Here is a 14773-nt window from a genome sequence, read left to right as displayed (position 1 = left end):
ACCAGTTTAAAAAAATAGAATATTTTTCATTTTATCCATAGAATGCACATTTTAATGACCTCTTTCAGGGGATATTAAAAAATCTATGCACAGTAAACATGGTATACAGGAAAATCCACATCTAAATACCAAATTAGTAAGGCAAAGACTAAGGTAGTTTGCACAACAGATTTTTATTAGTTATGTCTAATGATATGGTTGGTCAGTTTCAATTTTGAACTCTCTAATTACGTATTTCTGTAACTAGAAGCTGCATAAAGCATTGCATCAATGGCATAAAAGAAGTTCCCAAATCTCATTTGAATAACCTGTCACTGTTGCTGCAAACTGAAAAGATCTGGAAGAAATCATTTCTACTATGCCCAGAGGGCCATTTTGCCTGTGTAGCTAAACGACAGGAAAGCACTTAAATCCTTCCTTGATATGCTCACAGTGGGCATCCTTTTTATCAAATATATATTTTTTCTTTTATTGACTACCCTTGGTTAAAAGCACAGACTTTGGAGATAAACAAAAGTACAAAGATGAAATGCCTAAAGTGACTTTAAGATATGCAAATGACAACAAAACCATTTAAATAGGTTATGTCTTTGCTTTCATTAAAAAAGAAAACTCATATGCAATTTGAAAATTCTGAATGTGTAGGGTCTTCCTAGAATTCTAGGTAAGACTTGTTTTATAGCCTTCATTCTTTGTTAACATCCTAATTGTTAGTGATGGGGAGGGTGATCCAAGAATATCTTATCCCCCTTCTCAGGCAAGGGAAGCAAAAGCAAAGATAAGCTATCGGAACTATATCAAACTAAAAAGCTTCTGTATGGCAAAGGAAATCATCAACAAAATGAAAAGGCAACCAACTGAATGGTAGAAGATATTTGCAAATGATGTGTCCACTAAGAGGTTAAATATGAAATATTCAAAGAACTACTAAACATCTCCCAAACCCAAACAGTATGGTTAAAATAAGGGCAGAGAAACTGAACAGATATTTTCCCAAAGACATTTATATGGCAAACAGACAGATGAAAAGATGCCCAACATCACTCATCATCAAGGTCATGCAAATCAAAACCACAATGAGATATCACCTCACACCTGGCAGAATGGCCGAAGTAAAAAACACAACAAACAAGTATTGGCAAAGATGTCAAGAAAAAGAAATCCTTGTGCACTGTTGGTGGGAATGCAAACTGGTGTAGCCACTGTGGAAAATACTATGAAGCCTCAAAAAATTAAAAATAGGATTGCCATATGATCCAGTAATTCCACTACTGAGTATTTCCCCAAAGAAAACAAAAACACTAACTTGAAAGGATATATGTGCTCCTATGTTTACTGGAGCACTTACAAAAGTTAAAATATGGAAGCAACCCAAGTGTCCATCCATAAATGAATGGATAAAGAAAAGGTCACACACACACACACACACACACACACACACACAGTGGAATATTACTTGGGCATATAAAGGATGAGATCTTGCCATTTGTGACAACATGGATGGAGCTAGAGGATATAAAGCCAAGTGAAATCTGTCAGACAGGGAATGACAAACACCATATAATTTCACTTATATGTGAAAGCTAATAAACAAAACAAATAAAAAAACCAGAAACAGACTCATACAGAGTACAAACTGATGGTTGCCAAGGAGGAGGTAGGGAAAGGCAAAATAGGTGAAGGAAATTAAGAGGTACAAATTTTCAGTCATAAAATAAGCCATGAGGATGAAAGGCAGAGTCTAGGGAATATAGTCAATAATATTGTAATAACTTTGTGTGGTGACAGATAGAGAGTACACATATGGTGAGCATTGCATAATATATAGAATCGTTGAACCACTATGTTGAACACCTGAAGCTAATATAACATTGAATGTCAATTATATTTTAATAAAAAAGAATATCTTATCCAGTGTCCTTTTCTCACACCAACTCTACCTTTCAAAGGGTCTCTAACTCTTTGATAGAGCCAAATACTTAAGCCAAGTATCTTCCATGCAACAGAAACTATGAGAATGGTCCATCATGCCTGTATTGTTCTGCCATCAGTCATATAACCTACACACATTTTCATTTCCATTTTTTTGGATATGATTATCAATGCTATAATATCCAATCTGTTTTCATGCATAACTGGGCACACACAGTTGATCATTTATTCTATTCAATTTCTTATAATGACTATGGGCACCAAGACTAAATTCTCTTTTAGTGTCTAGAGGTCAGGCAAGTTGATACTTAATATTTTTATGATGATGATCAAAAGTATTACACATAATTATGCAAAATGGCAATCAGGCCCTGAGGCATTTTATTTTCAAACAACCTTCACATAATGGCAGAAGAATAGTCACCAATCCAATTTCCTGTCATATGTCCATCTTATTTTTATTCAAAATAGTAATATGAAAATATTCCTAAGATAAGTATAGAGCAATAGAAAATTTTCTTTGTTGATAATGGACAAAAGTTAAAAAATTTTGCCAACTTAGACTGCCTTAATTTCTTAAAATCTATTTTTTTACTTTGAAGCTCTCTTTTAACAGTATCTGTAAGCATGTTTTACCCTTATTTTTTTTAAATGGAGATTTAAGGAATTCCCCACACATTACTTACTTGTTTAAGCTTCTTTAGATCTTCATCAAGTTCTAAGTTGTCCAAAATAACCGCAACAAACAAACTCAGGAGGATCTATAAAATGGTTAAATAACAATGAAAAAACCCACATGCCGTAAATATCAAAATATTATATAGATATGATATAAAATATCTACCTAAAATATATACTATACAGAATGCATTAAATAAAAAAATGAACCTATAGTTGTGAAGCATTGCATAGGGATTTTAAGGTATTTATCACAAATATGTTAAAGGAAATGCATATGTTACCTGAAATAAACATATAAAATATTAATTTGCTTTATGTAACCGATGTAAAATGGAAATTAAGAAAAATTTTTAATAGCTCAACAGTCCCACTTATAAGACTATATCCATAGAAAATAATTTAGGTAGTAAAAGGCTTTATATACAAAGGTGCTTGATAGTTATTTGTAATAATGAAATATTAGAAGTAACGTCTAACCTTACATAAATATATAACACAGTATGCAGATCTCGATAATAAAATTCACACAGCCATTAAAGATTCCCATTGTGGTAGCTAGTCTCCAAGAGGAGACTTGGTGTTCACACTCTTGTGAGCCTCCTCCCAAATTGAATACGGCTTGGTCTGTGTAATTGGTTACGGAAATGATTGTGGGTGACTCATGAGGCTAGGTGATAAAGACATTGTGGCTTTCAGTTGGCTGTCTTGGATCACCCACCCTGGTGGAAGCCCGGTGCCATGTTATGAGGACACACAAGTGCCCTAGGGAGAGGTCCCTATGGTGATGAACCAAGGTCTCCCACCCTGTGAATTTGGGTCCATCTTAAAAATGGATCCTCCCGCCCTTGTCAAGCCTTCAGCTGACTGCAATCCTGCCAACATCTTGACTGCAAACTCATGAGACATTCTGAGTTAGAAACACCCAGCTCAGCCTGTCCCAGATTCCTGACCCGCAGAAAATATGTGAGAAATAAATGTTTATCGTTGTAAGCTCTTATTGTCCATAATTTGTTATACAGCTAAATAACTAATGCACTCATGAATTTTAATAGTATTAAGAAAACGCTCACATTGCAATATTAAATAAGAGTGTACATGGTGGAAGTGCAAGGGGGTACAAAAAAGAAAAATAGAGAAATGCTAGAAGGAGGTACTTTGGAAATGTTAATGGAGCCTGCCTTTGTGGAAAACAGACTTCTCCCCTTTTGTATTTCACCACATTTCACAATTAAAAAAAAAAAAAGGCTTAGGCTTCTCTCGGAATGGGTAAAAAAGGGTAAAAGAAAGCAAGCAACAAAAAAGTAGAATTAAAAAATATTTAATTTTAGTCCCTTTTCTTTTTTTACATTTTTTAATTTAAATTCAATTTGCCAACATATACTATAACACCCAGTTCTTATCCCCATCAAGTGCCCTCCTCAGTGCCTGTGAGGTTTGAATTTCCTAAGGTTCCACATTCATTGGATAAATCTTTTTCATTCTGAACTTAGGTTCCTCCTTTCAATTTCCCTCTTAAGAAATTATTCCTATTTGTTAATATTATATGGTTAAGCATGAAGGTAAGAAAGTTAAGGCAATTTAGTCATGACTTTTAAGTACCAGAGAGATTTATTATGCAAAAGTAAATAGCCAGCACTTTTCCAAACTCAATGAGTAGATAATAAAGGGAAAATGAGCCACCAAATATTATTAGACTTTGACAATATATGCTTGCCTTGGGACAAGTGCCAGTACCCTTCTATTTAAAAGCCAGGTCCTCTGGGATCCTACCAGGACTTAAAGAAGATACAGAATGGTCTAGATGACAGATTTTTACTGATGTCACCATGTCTGCCACAGCATGGACATCTAGGCACAGATCTATTCAGCATTCCTCTAACCAGACTTTATTCTCAACAGGACCATTCACAGTCCACCTTGCATGACCTTGATATTCTCATCAGCAGCAGTAGCAGAAGAAGAGTGTACCTTCCCCTATAGTCTCACCCCAAATTCAGATGTCCACCTGAAGGTCTCCTGCCTGGAGTAAGTGCTGTTGTAGACCATTTCCATCACTCATCGGGTATTGACCAGGCAATACTCTGTCCTAATTTAACCAATTTTCCTATCTTCCCAATAAAGGATACATACAAATCTATCTATCTATCTATCTATCTATCTATCTATCTATCTATCTATCATCTATCTCTGATAAGAGGGAAAGTGATGATTCCTTCCTTTTCTTAGAGCATTTTCTTTAGAAAACTTGTCTTCTTTTGCAAATTCCTCCTTTGCCTCTTTGAGATCTTTTTAAAAGTAAAATAAGGGCAGCCCCGGTGGCGCAGCAGTTTAGCGCCACCTGCAGCCCAGGGTGTGATCTTGGGGACCTGGGATCGAGTCCCATATAGGGCTTCCTGCATGGAGCCTGCTTCTCCCTCTGCCTGTGTCTCTGCCTCTCTCTTGCTCTCTCTGAATGAATAAATAAATAAATCTTTAAAAAAATAAAATAAAAGCAAAATAGGTCTCACTTCTTTTACAACCCAGGAATGGTTTTCTTGGGGGGGGGGGTGCAATGTCTTTGACATATGAATGTCTGGCAGACAGCACCCTATCTATTTCCCTTTTACCCTGCTCATGGAGGGAGGGGAGTGTCACTTAGCAACCTGGCGCCATGTTGCAAAACTACCCACTTGTCTTGAAGAGATCAGTTTCCTTTTTCTTCTGGATAAAAGGTAATTAGCTATCACAGATGGCCACCCCAATTACCAGGTGAATTTAGGGGGAACTCTAACAAATGGTGCTGTCAAGCCTTCTTATGTGAGGCCTAGTTATTTTCATCTTGAGGCCACAGATGTAACATGGCGATATGTATACAAGGTGAGACTGCTTTGTCTTTGCGGTCTCTTTAGCGGGTTGCCTGTGATGCCCACTGCAGTCTGGGTTAGTGCTGATTCAATAATAAAACTATTTTTTTTTCCTCATCTACCGTGGTAGAGAGGTTTTCTGGGTTGGCAGGATATTTTATTTTTAATTATTTTCCCAACACCAGACAGATGGCAGGCTACTTAAGGACAGTGAGGTTATGTTATTCGATTAAATTCGACAGGCAGTTGATTGGGCTCCATCGATGTGTCAGACACTGACTGGTCAGGAGCACAAATAAGATATTGGGCTCACTGCTATGAAGTTTACAATCAAATTGAGCAGCCGTTGGTTGGCAGCTGGGAAGAAAGAATGCCATGGTGGGAGACTTCAGTTAGCCACCAGACACTGAGTTTTGGGGTCCTCGTCTGTGAAATATTATGGATAATAACAACAAGAGCTGAGTGAATTGCAGTTTATCCCCTTTATCATTTAATCTTCTGACAACCCTGTGGTGTGGTACAGCCTGTATGAAGATATACAGACATAAATTTAGATATGCAAAACTAACATAATTTTCTTGGTATTTCTACAAATGGATTTAATTTAGTCCATAAATCCTCCATTTGCTTGATGGCTGAAAACTGAATCTTGCTATATCAATTCAATTTAGTCCTTTCAAACTCAGTTACATTTGAATAAATGCTCCTTTTGCTGGCCAAAGGTCAAGGGTGTGCTTGTCATCAGTGTCTGGTCCACTGGGCCATGTGACCTGTCCTCTGTCCCCCATCACGGGCAGTGACGCTGCCTGTTTTGGGGCCTCCCTGACTTGATCACCAATTCAGCTGCTGCAGCTCCTGCTAAGATCTGATTCACAGTGACACCCTCTGTGTTAGTTTCCTAGGGCTGATATAGTGAACTGCACAGGCTTGGTGGCTGGAAACAATAGAAATGTATTCTATGATAACTCTGGAAGTGAGCTGTCCAAAATTGGGCTGTCAGGACGACCATGCTCCTTCAAGAGGCTCCAGGGGAGGATCAACTTTGCCTCTTCCAGCTTCCAGAGGCCCTAGGTTGTCATTGGCATGTGGTGGCATCCCTGCAGCCTCTGCCTCTGTCTTCACATGGCCTTCTCTTGCTTCCCATGTCTTGTCTTCATCTATTGCCTATAAGGACACTTGCCATTGGATTTAGGGCTCACTTAGATAATTCAGGATGTCTCATTTCAAAGAACCTTAATTAAAACACATCTGGAAAGACCTTTATTCCAAAGAAGGTCAAATTCACAGGTGTGGGGGTTAAGAAGTAGACACATCTTTTTTGGGCTCCTCATTCAAATCCCTCTACTCTCCATCTGGTCTCTAGCTTGGGCCATTGTTCTCACTCTAGTGTTGTTCCTACACACTGGCTCTCAACATTCAGGGAAGTCAGAAAGTTCTGCCATGCCAAGTGGGAATGGAGACAGACTTGTTCTTGAGCATCTTTCAGGCCCCTTTCTCTTAGAACTTTATAGACCTTCAACTCTGCGCAGCCAACCCTCATCCATGTGGGGCCTCCAGCAGGGCTACTTCCCCTCAAAGTTCTGATGTGAAATGGTGTCAAGTCATAGATGTGGAACACACCCAGGTTGGCACCAATACTTCTGCTGCTCTAAGTGTGGCTGCCCCCCTACCTGGGACACACACTGTACTGCCCTGCTTCCCTCAAGTTCTATCCTAGAAAATGTTATTTCTTATCAGAAAGGAAGAATGTGAAGGGAACCTGGAGTGGGGGCTGAGAGAGAGGCTCACACGAGTATGAAGACTGGCAACCAGAAAGTCAACCCAATCAGAGTTATCAACACATTTAGTCCTGTGCCACCTGAGCACTTAGACTTCTGAGAGCTGATCGGGGCCAATGGGCCCAAGTGTGTCTTCTGAATGCTACTTATTTAAGATGGTGAGGCATTGATAAAGTCCAACCATGCACTACCAAGTTATCAAGATACCAAGGAGAAAGGTGATTTTGGCAGGAAGAGAATTATAAGAAAGGATTTCCAGGTGGCACATGTGATGACAAGACCTTGGAAGCATGTGGCTTCTTAGGGGCCTGGTGGGTGGTTAAGTACCACAGAGCTCAGCTCCCAGAGACCAGAGACGTAGGCCAGAGGCATGGCAGTTTACCCCAAAGCCACGGAGCTTGGGAGGTGTGAGAGTGATTCACTAATAATCACTAAGTAATGACATTAGCTTCCTCTCTGTTAATTTTTTCCTTCCAAGTGTAATTTTTTAATGCATAATGTAGTTATTTGAAATTGGCTCACTGAAACAGTGTCTAGACAGTATAAAGTACAGTTTGACAAAGGGCTATTAAATAAATAAGGTTTTGTTACTTAAGAGAAAAAACAGTCATTTGATACATTCTTCCCAGAGGAGAGAGAAAGAAAAGATCCTCTCAGAGCAGGACAGAGAGACAGACATAGGATGCTCCCTACAGTTTCTACTTCCCAGGCAGATAGGAGTTTAGTTTTCAGGGTAGAAAGAAGGCAAGTCACAAAAAGGAAAAGTTTTGGCTTTGCTAGGAAAAATGTGGAAGGGGTTGTGTGGTTTGAAAGCCTTGCATCTACAGAATGAAGCAGGTGGGAGGGAGTCTGGGTAACACAGTCACTAAGTGAATATAAGAGAAAGTTCAAAGTTTGCTTTTCATCATCATTAAACTTGAGTTCGTTCAACAAATATCTTTGCATGTTTAGGCATCACTGCTTAATTAACCTGACAACGTGATGGCACACACGTGAAGCCGTATTTAAAAATCTGTGTGGAGCTGGCATTTCCTCTGGGAACTCCACTTGGACAAGGACTTTTAGCTTGGTCCCCGTCACCGAGCATCGTGATACAGCGGCGACTTAGCACTCAGAGTGAGAGATGAACCAGGTCTGGGTCTTTGCCTATTTGGAATGGAAATAGGGGGTGCAGGAGAGGCAGGATTAGCTGCTGCGATTGAGAAGAGGTGAGAATTACTTTGTAGTTCTTTCACAGACTCTAATAAGGTGGCAGTAACCACTGTGATGAAGAAACAGAAGTGAAGGGAGGCTGACAGGTCCACTCCTGTCTTACTTAATTTACAGTGTCAATGAGACATTCTTTTCCTACAGACCTAGTGCTGTGCATATTGGGCAGAGGGTGCGTGCTGGTCTGGGTGTTGGCCACTTCTCCCCCAGAAGTCATAGAACTGGGGGACGAGTCTTAGTTCTGAAAGCAAGAACTGTTCTCCGATTCCTTCGATTTTTTTTTTTTTTGCATTTGTTGGTTCTATTTTTATAGAAAGCTGAAATAATGGTCATGAATATTCTGAACCCATTACATTGACTCCTGAATCTTACTTCCAGTGTTTATTTACAGGTGGTACATGTACCACAAGGTTTATCACAGCCATTACATGTGATTCACAGGTTTATATTAAAATGTGATTGATATAATAAATACTTTCTATAGGGACTCACCACACTGAGTCATAAGAGCTTCATCATTTCCATAAAACACTCTTTTTACCTTTACACTTGGCCAATTCTAAATTATGCAGTCAACTTGCTCTGCTTTATTTATTTTTTTAAAATTTAGATTTACATAATACTTGAATTTATAATGTGGCACAGAATACTACATCACAATTTTTTAAATGGTGCATTTTCAGGGGGGAAAGAGGCTAATGGTATAGCTCTTCATTTCCTCTTGAGCTTTGTTAAGGCACATATAGACTTTCAATGCAGTGGTATTTAATTTCTGCAATGCCTTAATTTTTTTTTTCTGCAATGTCTTAAAAAAGAAGTTCATATATATTTATGCTTTGGCTACCAGCCACTTTTAATAGGTCTATAACATTCCATTATATTAATATGCAACACAAGTATTTGTTCTACCATTTTGCAGATAGTTCTACCATCATAATAGTGATGTAATACAACTACTTTCTTATTTTATGAGCAATATTGATACATAGTGAATCACCAGTTTCAAAGAAAAACTGTAGAATAATGATTAAAATATCACAGATGTCTAATTCTTCTACTTTGCTCAGATTATAATGTTCATTCTCAAGATATTTTTAGTATTGACAATGAATTTAGTGGGGGAAATGGCACATATTAAGTCTCTGGAAGCCTGGCAAATCTTGTTCCTAGAATTTTTATGAATGACATATCAATATATTGGTGGTATTCTGACCTTCTAGCTGAGTGAATTTCAAAGCATCCATTTCCAGGTTCTATATGGCTCCTGCCCCAGTGTCGGTATTTGGCCACCACAAAATCTTATGACTGCTCTTTCCTTCCGACTGCTCCTCTCCTTCCTTAGACTCTACTGAAAAAGCCAGATTCTCTTGAACTAAGGGTTTGCTAGGTATTTGCTATTTTTAAAGTTTTATACATTCAGCTATAGACAATCTGTCTTCCTTCTTTTTTTTTTTAAAGAATTTATTTATTTATTCATGATAGACACAGAGAGAGAGAGAGAGAGAGAGACAGGCAGAGACCCAGGCAGAGGGAGAAGCAGGCTCCATGCAGGGAGCCTGATGTGGGCCTCAATCCCGGGGACTCCAGGACTGCACCCTGGGCCAAAGGCAGGCGCCAAACCGCTAAGCCATCCAGGGATCCCCTGTCTTCTTTCTTTTTACCCAGAATACATTTCAGCACAGTTTGTTAAATTACACAATGCAGAAGCAGGTGTGTTCCTAGTTTCATTAATCCCTCCAGTTTGGTTGTGAAATAACTATTCTGCTCACCAGGGTTCTCATCCTCTCTACCTAACACTCAACTTTTGGGTCAGCATGACTCAGGCTGATGAAAGTCACAGTTTATTTTGATTGAAAGAGGGTGACCTTACCATTTTAGACTGGGTTTTCTTGGCTGAGAACCTCTACCTCTGTTTTGCATTCTCTCTAACTCTGCATACAGTCATCTCCTTGTCTTATACATCTTCCCCTTTCCCTTCCCACTTCTTTAAAGTTTACTTTTACTACTTTTTTTTTCCTTATGATACAGCTTAACGACAGCCCATTAGCTGAAATGTCACCTTTAGTTTCATCTCTCTCTACAGTGAACTTTATTAATACTTCCTTCATAAAAATTATTTTCAAGCAAACAATAGAAGCACAGCAGGCATCTGTGGTCAACACCCTGTAATCCGGTTTTTCTTTTTCCTTCTTACCATTTAGAATCACACTATCCTAAGTTGTCTTGTGAGCTGTAGTTGGAAACAATCTCACTTTTTACACAGGTCAACAAAAAGTCAAATGTAATCAGAGCAATGTAAAACGGGGTATGTTCAACACAGATGCACTTTTAAATGAATTCTATAAAATCAAGTTATTTAATTTACACTTTGGAGTGCCCATTTTTTGTCAGCAAAATATGACTATTCTCAGAAATCTGTCACCACAGAAGCAAAATCAAGAGATTGCTGTGTTAATTCAAGCACTTCAAAGGTAACAAAAAGACTATCCACAATGAACGGTTAATTACATTTTCACTCTTTCAGTATTCACATCACAGGGCTTTCCTTTGAAACAATAATAAAGGGAAAAACACTGAGGGAAAAAAATAGAGTCTTTCAACTGGATAAGTAAGTCTTCCATAGTCCTTATCCCCTAATCATAGGCAAAGTGGGGGAAAAGACGAATTTCACAAACACTCTGCAAACTGCAATCAGGACTGAAATACACAATACGTACCTGGCGGATGAGGGAGATATTTTAAAGAGACAATAGATAATGGTTATGAATATGCATTTGCTATACACTTAAGCTTGATTTTCATTGTGGGCTGACAAATTGGTGCCCCCAGGGGGCGATGGAATAGCCCGCTGTTTTTTATTCCAGAACAAACTGCAGCCAAACATGTTTTTTTTTTTTTTTTTTTTTCTTGTTTTGCTGCTTGGCATATGCCTGTCCTTGAAAAGACTAAATCAGGAGCTCCCTGGGTTGTGCGGCACCACTGGGCCAGCATGGATAAAAACAAAGCAGAGCTTGTATATTCATGTGGACTGTTTTTCCTTTTTCTTTCTTTGGCTTAGAATGCTTTGTAGTATTTTGCAAAAAGAAGCATACAATTTAAGAAAAATGCTCATTTTAATTAAGTTCAAGCCTAAAGACAGGCTTATGGAACAGAGATTTTAACTTTTAAGTGTTCAGTTTTGTTTTGTTTTAGATTTTATTTATTTATTTGACAGAGATAGAGCACAAGCAGGGGAAGCAGCAGGTAGAGGGAGAGGGAGAAGCAGACTCCTCACTGAGCAGGGAGCCAGTGCTGGGCTCAATCCCAGGCGCCTGAGATCATGGCCTGAGCCGAAGGCAGACACTCAACCAATTGAGCCACCTAGCTGCCCCTAGTGTTCAATTTTTAAGAGAATGTGATGCATATGTCTCACAGGCCTAGGGCCTCCATCCACATATTTATATGTCAATCCACAAACGGTCTCCAGATCTTTTACCATCAGTATTTTAACTATTTCAGAGCAGGTAGGACTGGATGAGTGAGAATCAGAAGTTTACTATGTGGGCACTGATCACACAGCAATCCGTAGCCTTTTAACACTTGCATCATTTGGTTTTGAATGATAGGTTTTATTTGTTGGTTGGTTGGTTTGTGTTTACTAGTCCTATTTCTGTATTGGTTGTAGGCTCAGAAAGGGCAGGGATTAAGCTCTTGCCTAATCTGGCCAGGTTGTATGTTAGTACTTAGATACGGCAGTTGAGACTCAGGAAAACTGGGTTGAATCAGATTGAGCTAACTTGATCAGCTCAGGATAGTGAATGTGGTTTGGAAGATGTCAGGAAAAACACAGCAACTGCTGATTATGCTTAAAGCAAAATTTCCAGGGTACTGGGAAGTGACCTCAGTCCAAAGACTTTTTGGGCAGTATAGTATAGAGGTGGAAATACCAGATTTAATTTAGTTATGTTGAACATTTTCTTTCACTGAATTAGTTCTCATTAAAAAAAATCACTTATAAATTAAAAAATCTGTGTAGTTGACCTTTTGGCTTTGGTTATCACAATTGGTGAACCCAACTAAGTATCTCAAAACTTAAAAAAATTTCACATAAATCTGGTTAAGAAAAACCAACTTGAGTTTTAATGCAACAGTGTATTCTATCTGTCTCACACTACATACAAATAGTATGTTATGATTCCTTAAAGACCTAATGGTGAAAGGTAGAAATTTAAAACAGTTAGGGAAAGACAGAGGAGAACATTTTTACTACCTCAGGGTGGGAAATAATTTCTTAAGCATGAATCCGAACAAATACTGAACGTAACTGAAAAACTCATCATTTTGACCACATCAAAATATAATGTCAAAAGCCCTCACAGACACACTGAAATAGCAAAATGCTGCCTAAGGGAGGAGATTTGTAACACCTATAGTAGTCATGGGATTACTACCCAGAGGATAATAGGTAAAGCCTATTGGGAAAATAGGTAAAGCCTACAATACAATTGGGTGAGTCACAAAGATGGCCAGTAAACTTATGAAGAAGTGCTCCCTTATTAATAATGATTGAAATTCAAAAATGCAAGTATAAGGCCAAGTGATACTACCGTCCTACTCATCAGACTGTCAAAATCTTAAGTCTAACGATATCAACTATAAGTGAGAATGTAAGAACACAGGGATTCTCAAGTGTTGCACTTGAGAGGGTGAATTAGTGCAGCTCATGCAAAGAACTAGGATAGGGATATAAGATCCAGACAGTAAATATTTTAGGCTTTGACGGCCAAGAGGCAACACTGATGAAATTCTGTGCATACATACATAGTAATTTAAAAGCGTGCAAACCATCTCTTGCTCACAGGATATATATATATATATATATTATATATATATATATATATATAAAGCTTGCGGGCCAGATTTGATATATGGGCTTGCAGACCCATGCCACAGAGCCATCTGGACCGGATCCAGGATCCTGAATTCTACTTTCTGGCCTATATCCTAGAGAAACTCTCACACAAGTGGACACAAGTTACAACAAACATATTTGTTGCAACATTATGAGAGCAAAACATTGGAGGACAACCTAAGTATCCACTAAGAAGGCCCAATGAACAAATATGGCATAGTTGGTCATATTCTATATATTCATGGCTATATGTACTAAAGACCAAATGAATTTTATGTATCTTAAGATAAAAAGATTTCAAAAACAGTATTTGGTCGTGGGATCCCTGGGTGGTGCAGCAGTTTGGCGCCTGCCTTTGGCCAAGGGTGCGATCCTGGAGACCTGGGATCGAATCTCACATCGGGCTCCCGGTGCATGGAGCCTGCTTCTCCCTCTGCCTATGTCTCTGCCTCTCTCTCTCTCTTTCTCTCTGTGACTATCATAAATAAATAAAAATTAAAAAAATAAAGATAAAAAACAGTATTTGGTCGTAAACTTAGCTGAGAATGTATGTAGAGTTTGATACCATTTATTCTGAAAATGGCTGCTACTAATGATCTGAGGGAAGGAAACAATGATCACATATAAATTGGCCTCAGAATGGTATGTGGTCATAGCAGCGAAAGAAGTGTACAAGGACATCTCCCCCAGGGATTACCATCAGGGCACTGGAGCAGAGCTTCTCAAACTAGAAAATTAATATGAATCTTAAAAGCTAATGGTATAAAATGTTTGTCGATCATAATCTTAAACTTAAAGCACTATATGTGTTGGATGGATACATAAATATGTGGGAAACTAATGCACTTCATTGATTTTAAGACATTCATCTTCAAATTTTAACAACTCTGAAACTGGTATGCAACTTCTCATCTATGTGTCTGGTTATTTGTTGTTTTTTCTTAATGTCAAACAAAAGAAATCTTCCTATAGTTGATAGCATGTTAAATTCAGTAAAATACTTAAAACTGGTAGCTTCAGACCAAATGCACCCTAATCGTTGTCTGGGAGAAGGGGTGTCGGGAAAGAAGGAAAGATTAAGGCAGCGAAGGCCTTGGTCCAGGAAGGGGCATCATTGACAGTTTAAACTGATCAATAATCCTTTGTTTCTAGAAATTAAAAGCATCTAAACTAACATAGTAAAATTTTGACATTTATTAATGTATGCCTTTAAATGCACACACCATCTTATTTAAACTCAGTGTTGGGGAGAGCTGTGATCATCCTCACATTCCACGGCTAATACATCCTCAAAAATACAGCTCACATGTAGATGGCAATCTTGGAAAATAGGCATGTGAGGCATTATTATCCTCATTTTCAGATACAACCCGACAGAGAGGTAAGAGAAGTTGTCTGAATCTTCCAAAGTCACACATCTCGTGACCAGCAGAGCTAGA

At 38.4% G+C, this 14773-nt stretch overlaps 1 protein-coding gene across 6 annotated transcripts in view; it reads right to left on the bottom strand.

Annotated features, from left to right (window-relative positions):
• NALCN (sodium leak channel, non-selective) overlaps positions 1-14773 on the bottom strand; it is a 320799-nt gene that overhangs the window by 110114 nt on the left and 195912 nt on the right. For all 6 annotated transcript variants that reach the window (XM_072782467.1, XM_072782462.1, XM_072782463.1 and 3 more), the window contains one exon: positions 2619-2693. In XM_072782467.1, the coding sequence (XP_072638568.1) occupies positions 2619-2693 (75 nt within the window). The remainder of the gene's footprint in view (positions 1-2618; positions 2694-14773) is intronic.

This window comes from Canis lupus, chromosome 17 (genome assembly GCF_048164855.1).
Source record: "Canis lupus baileyi chromosome 17, mCanLup2.hap1, whole genome shotgun sequence".
NCBI classification, from domain to species: domain Eukaryota; kingdom Metazoa; phylum Chordata; class Mammalia; order Carnivora; family Canidae; genus Canis; species Canis lupus.
This window is presented reverse-complemented; position numbering and strand designations above follow the sequence as displayed.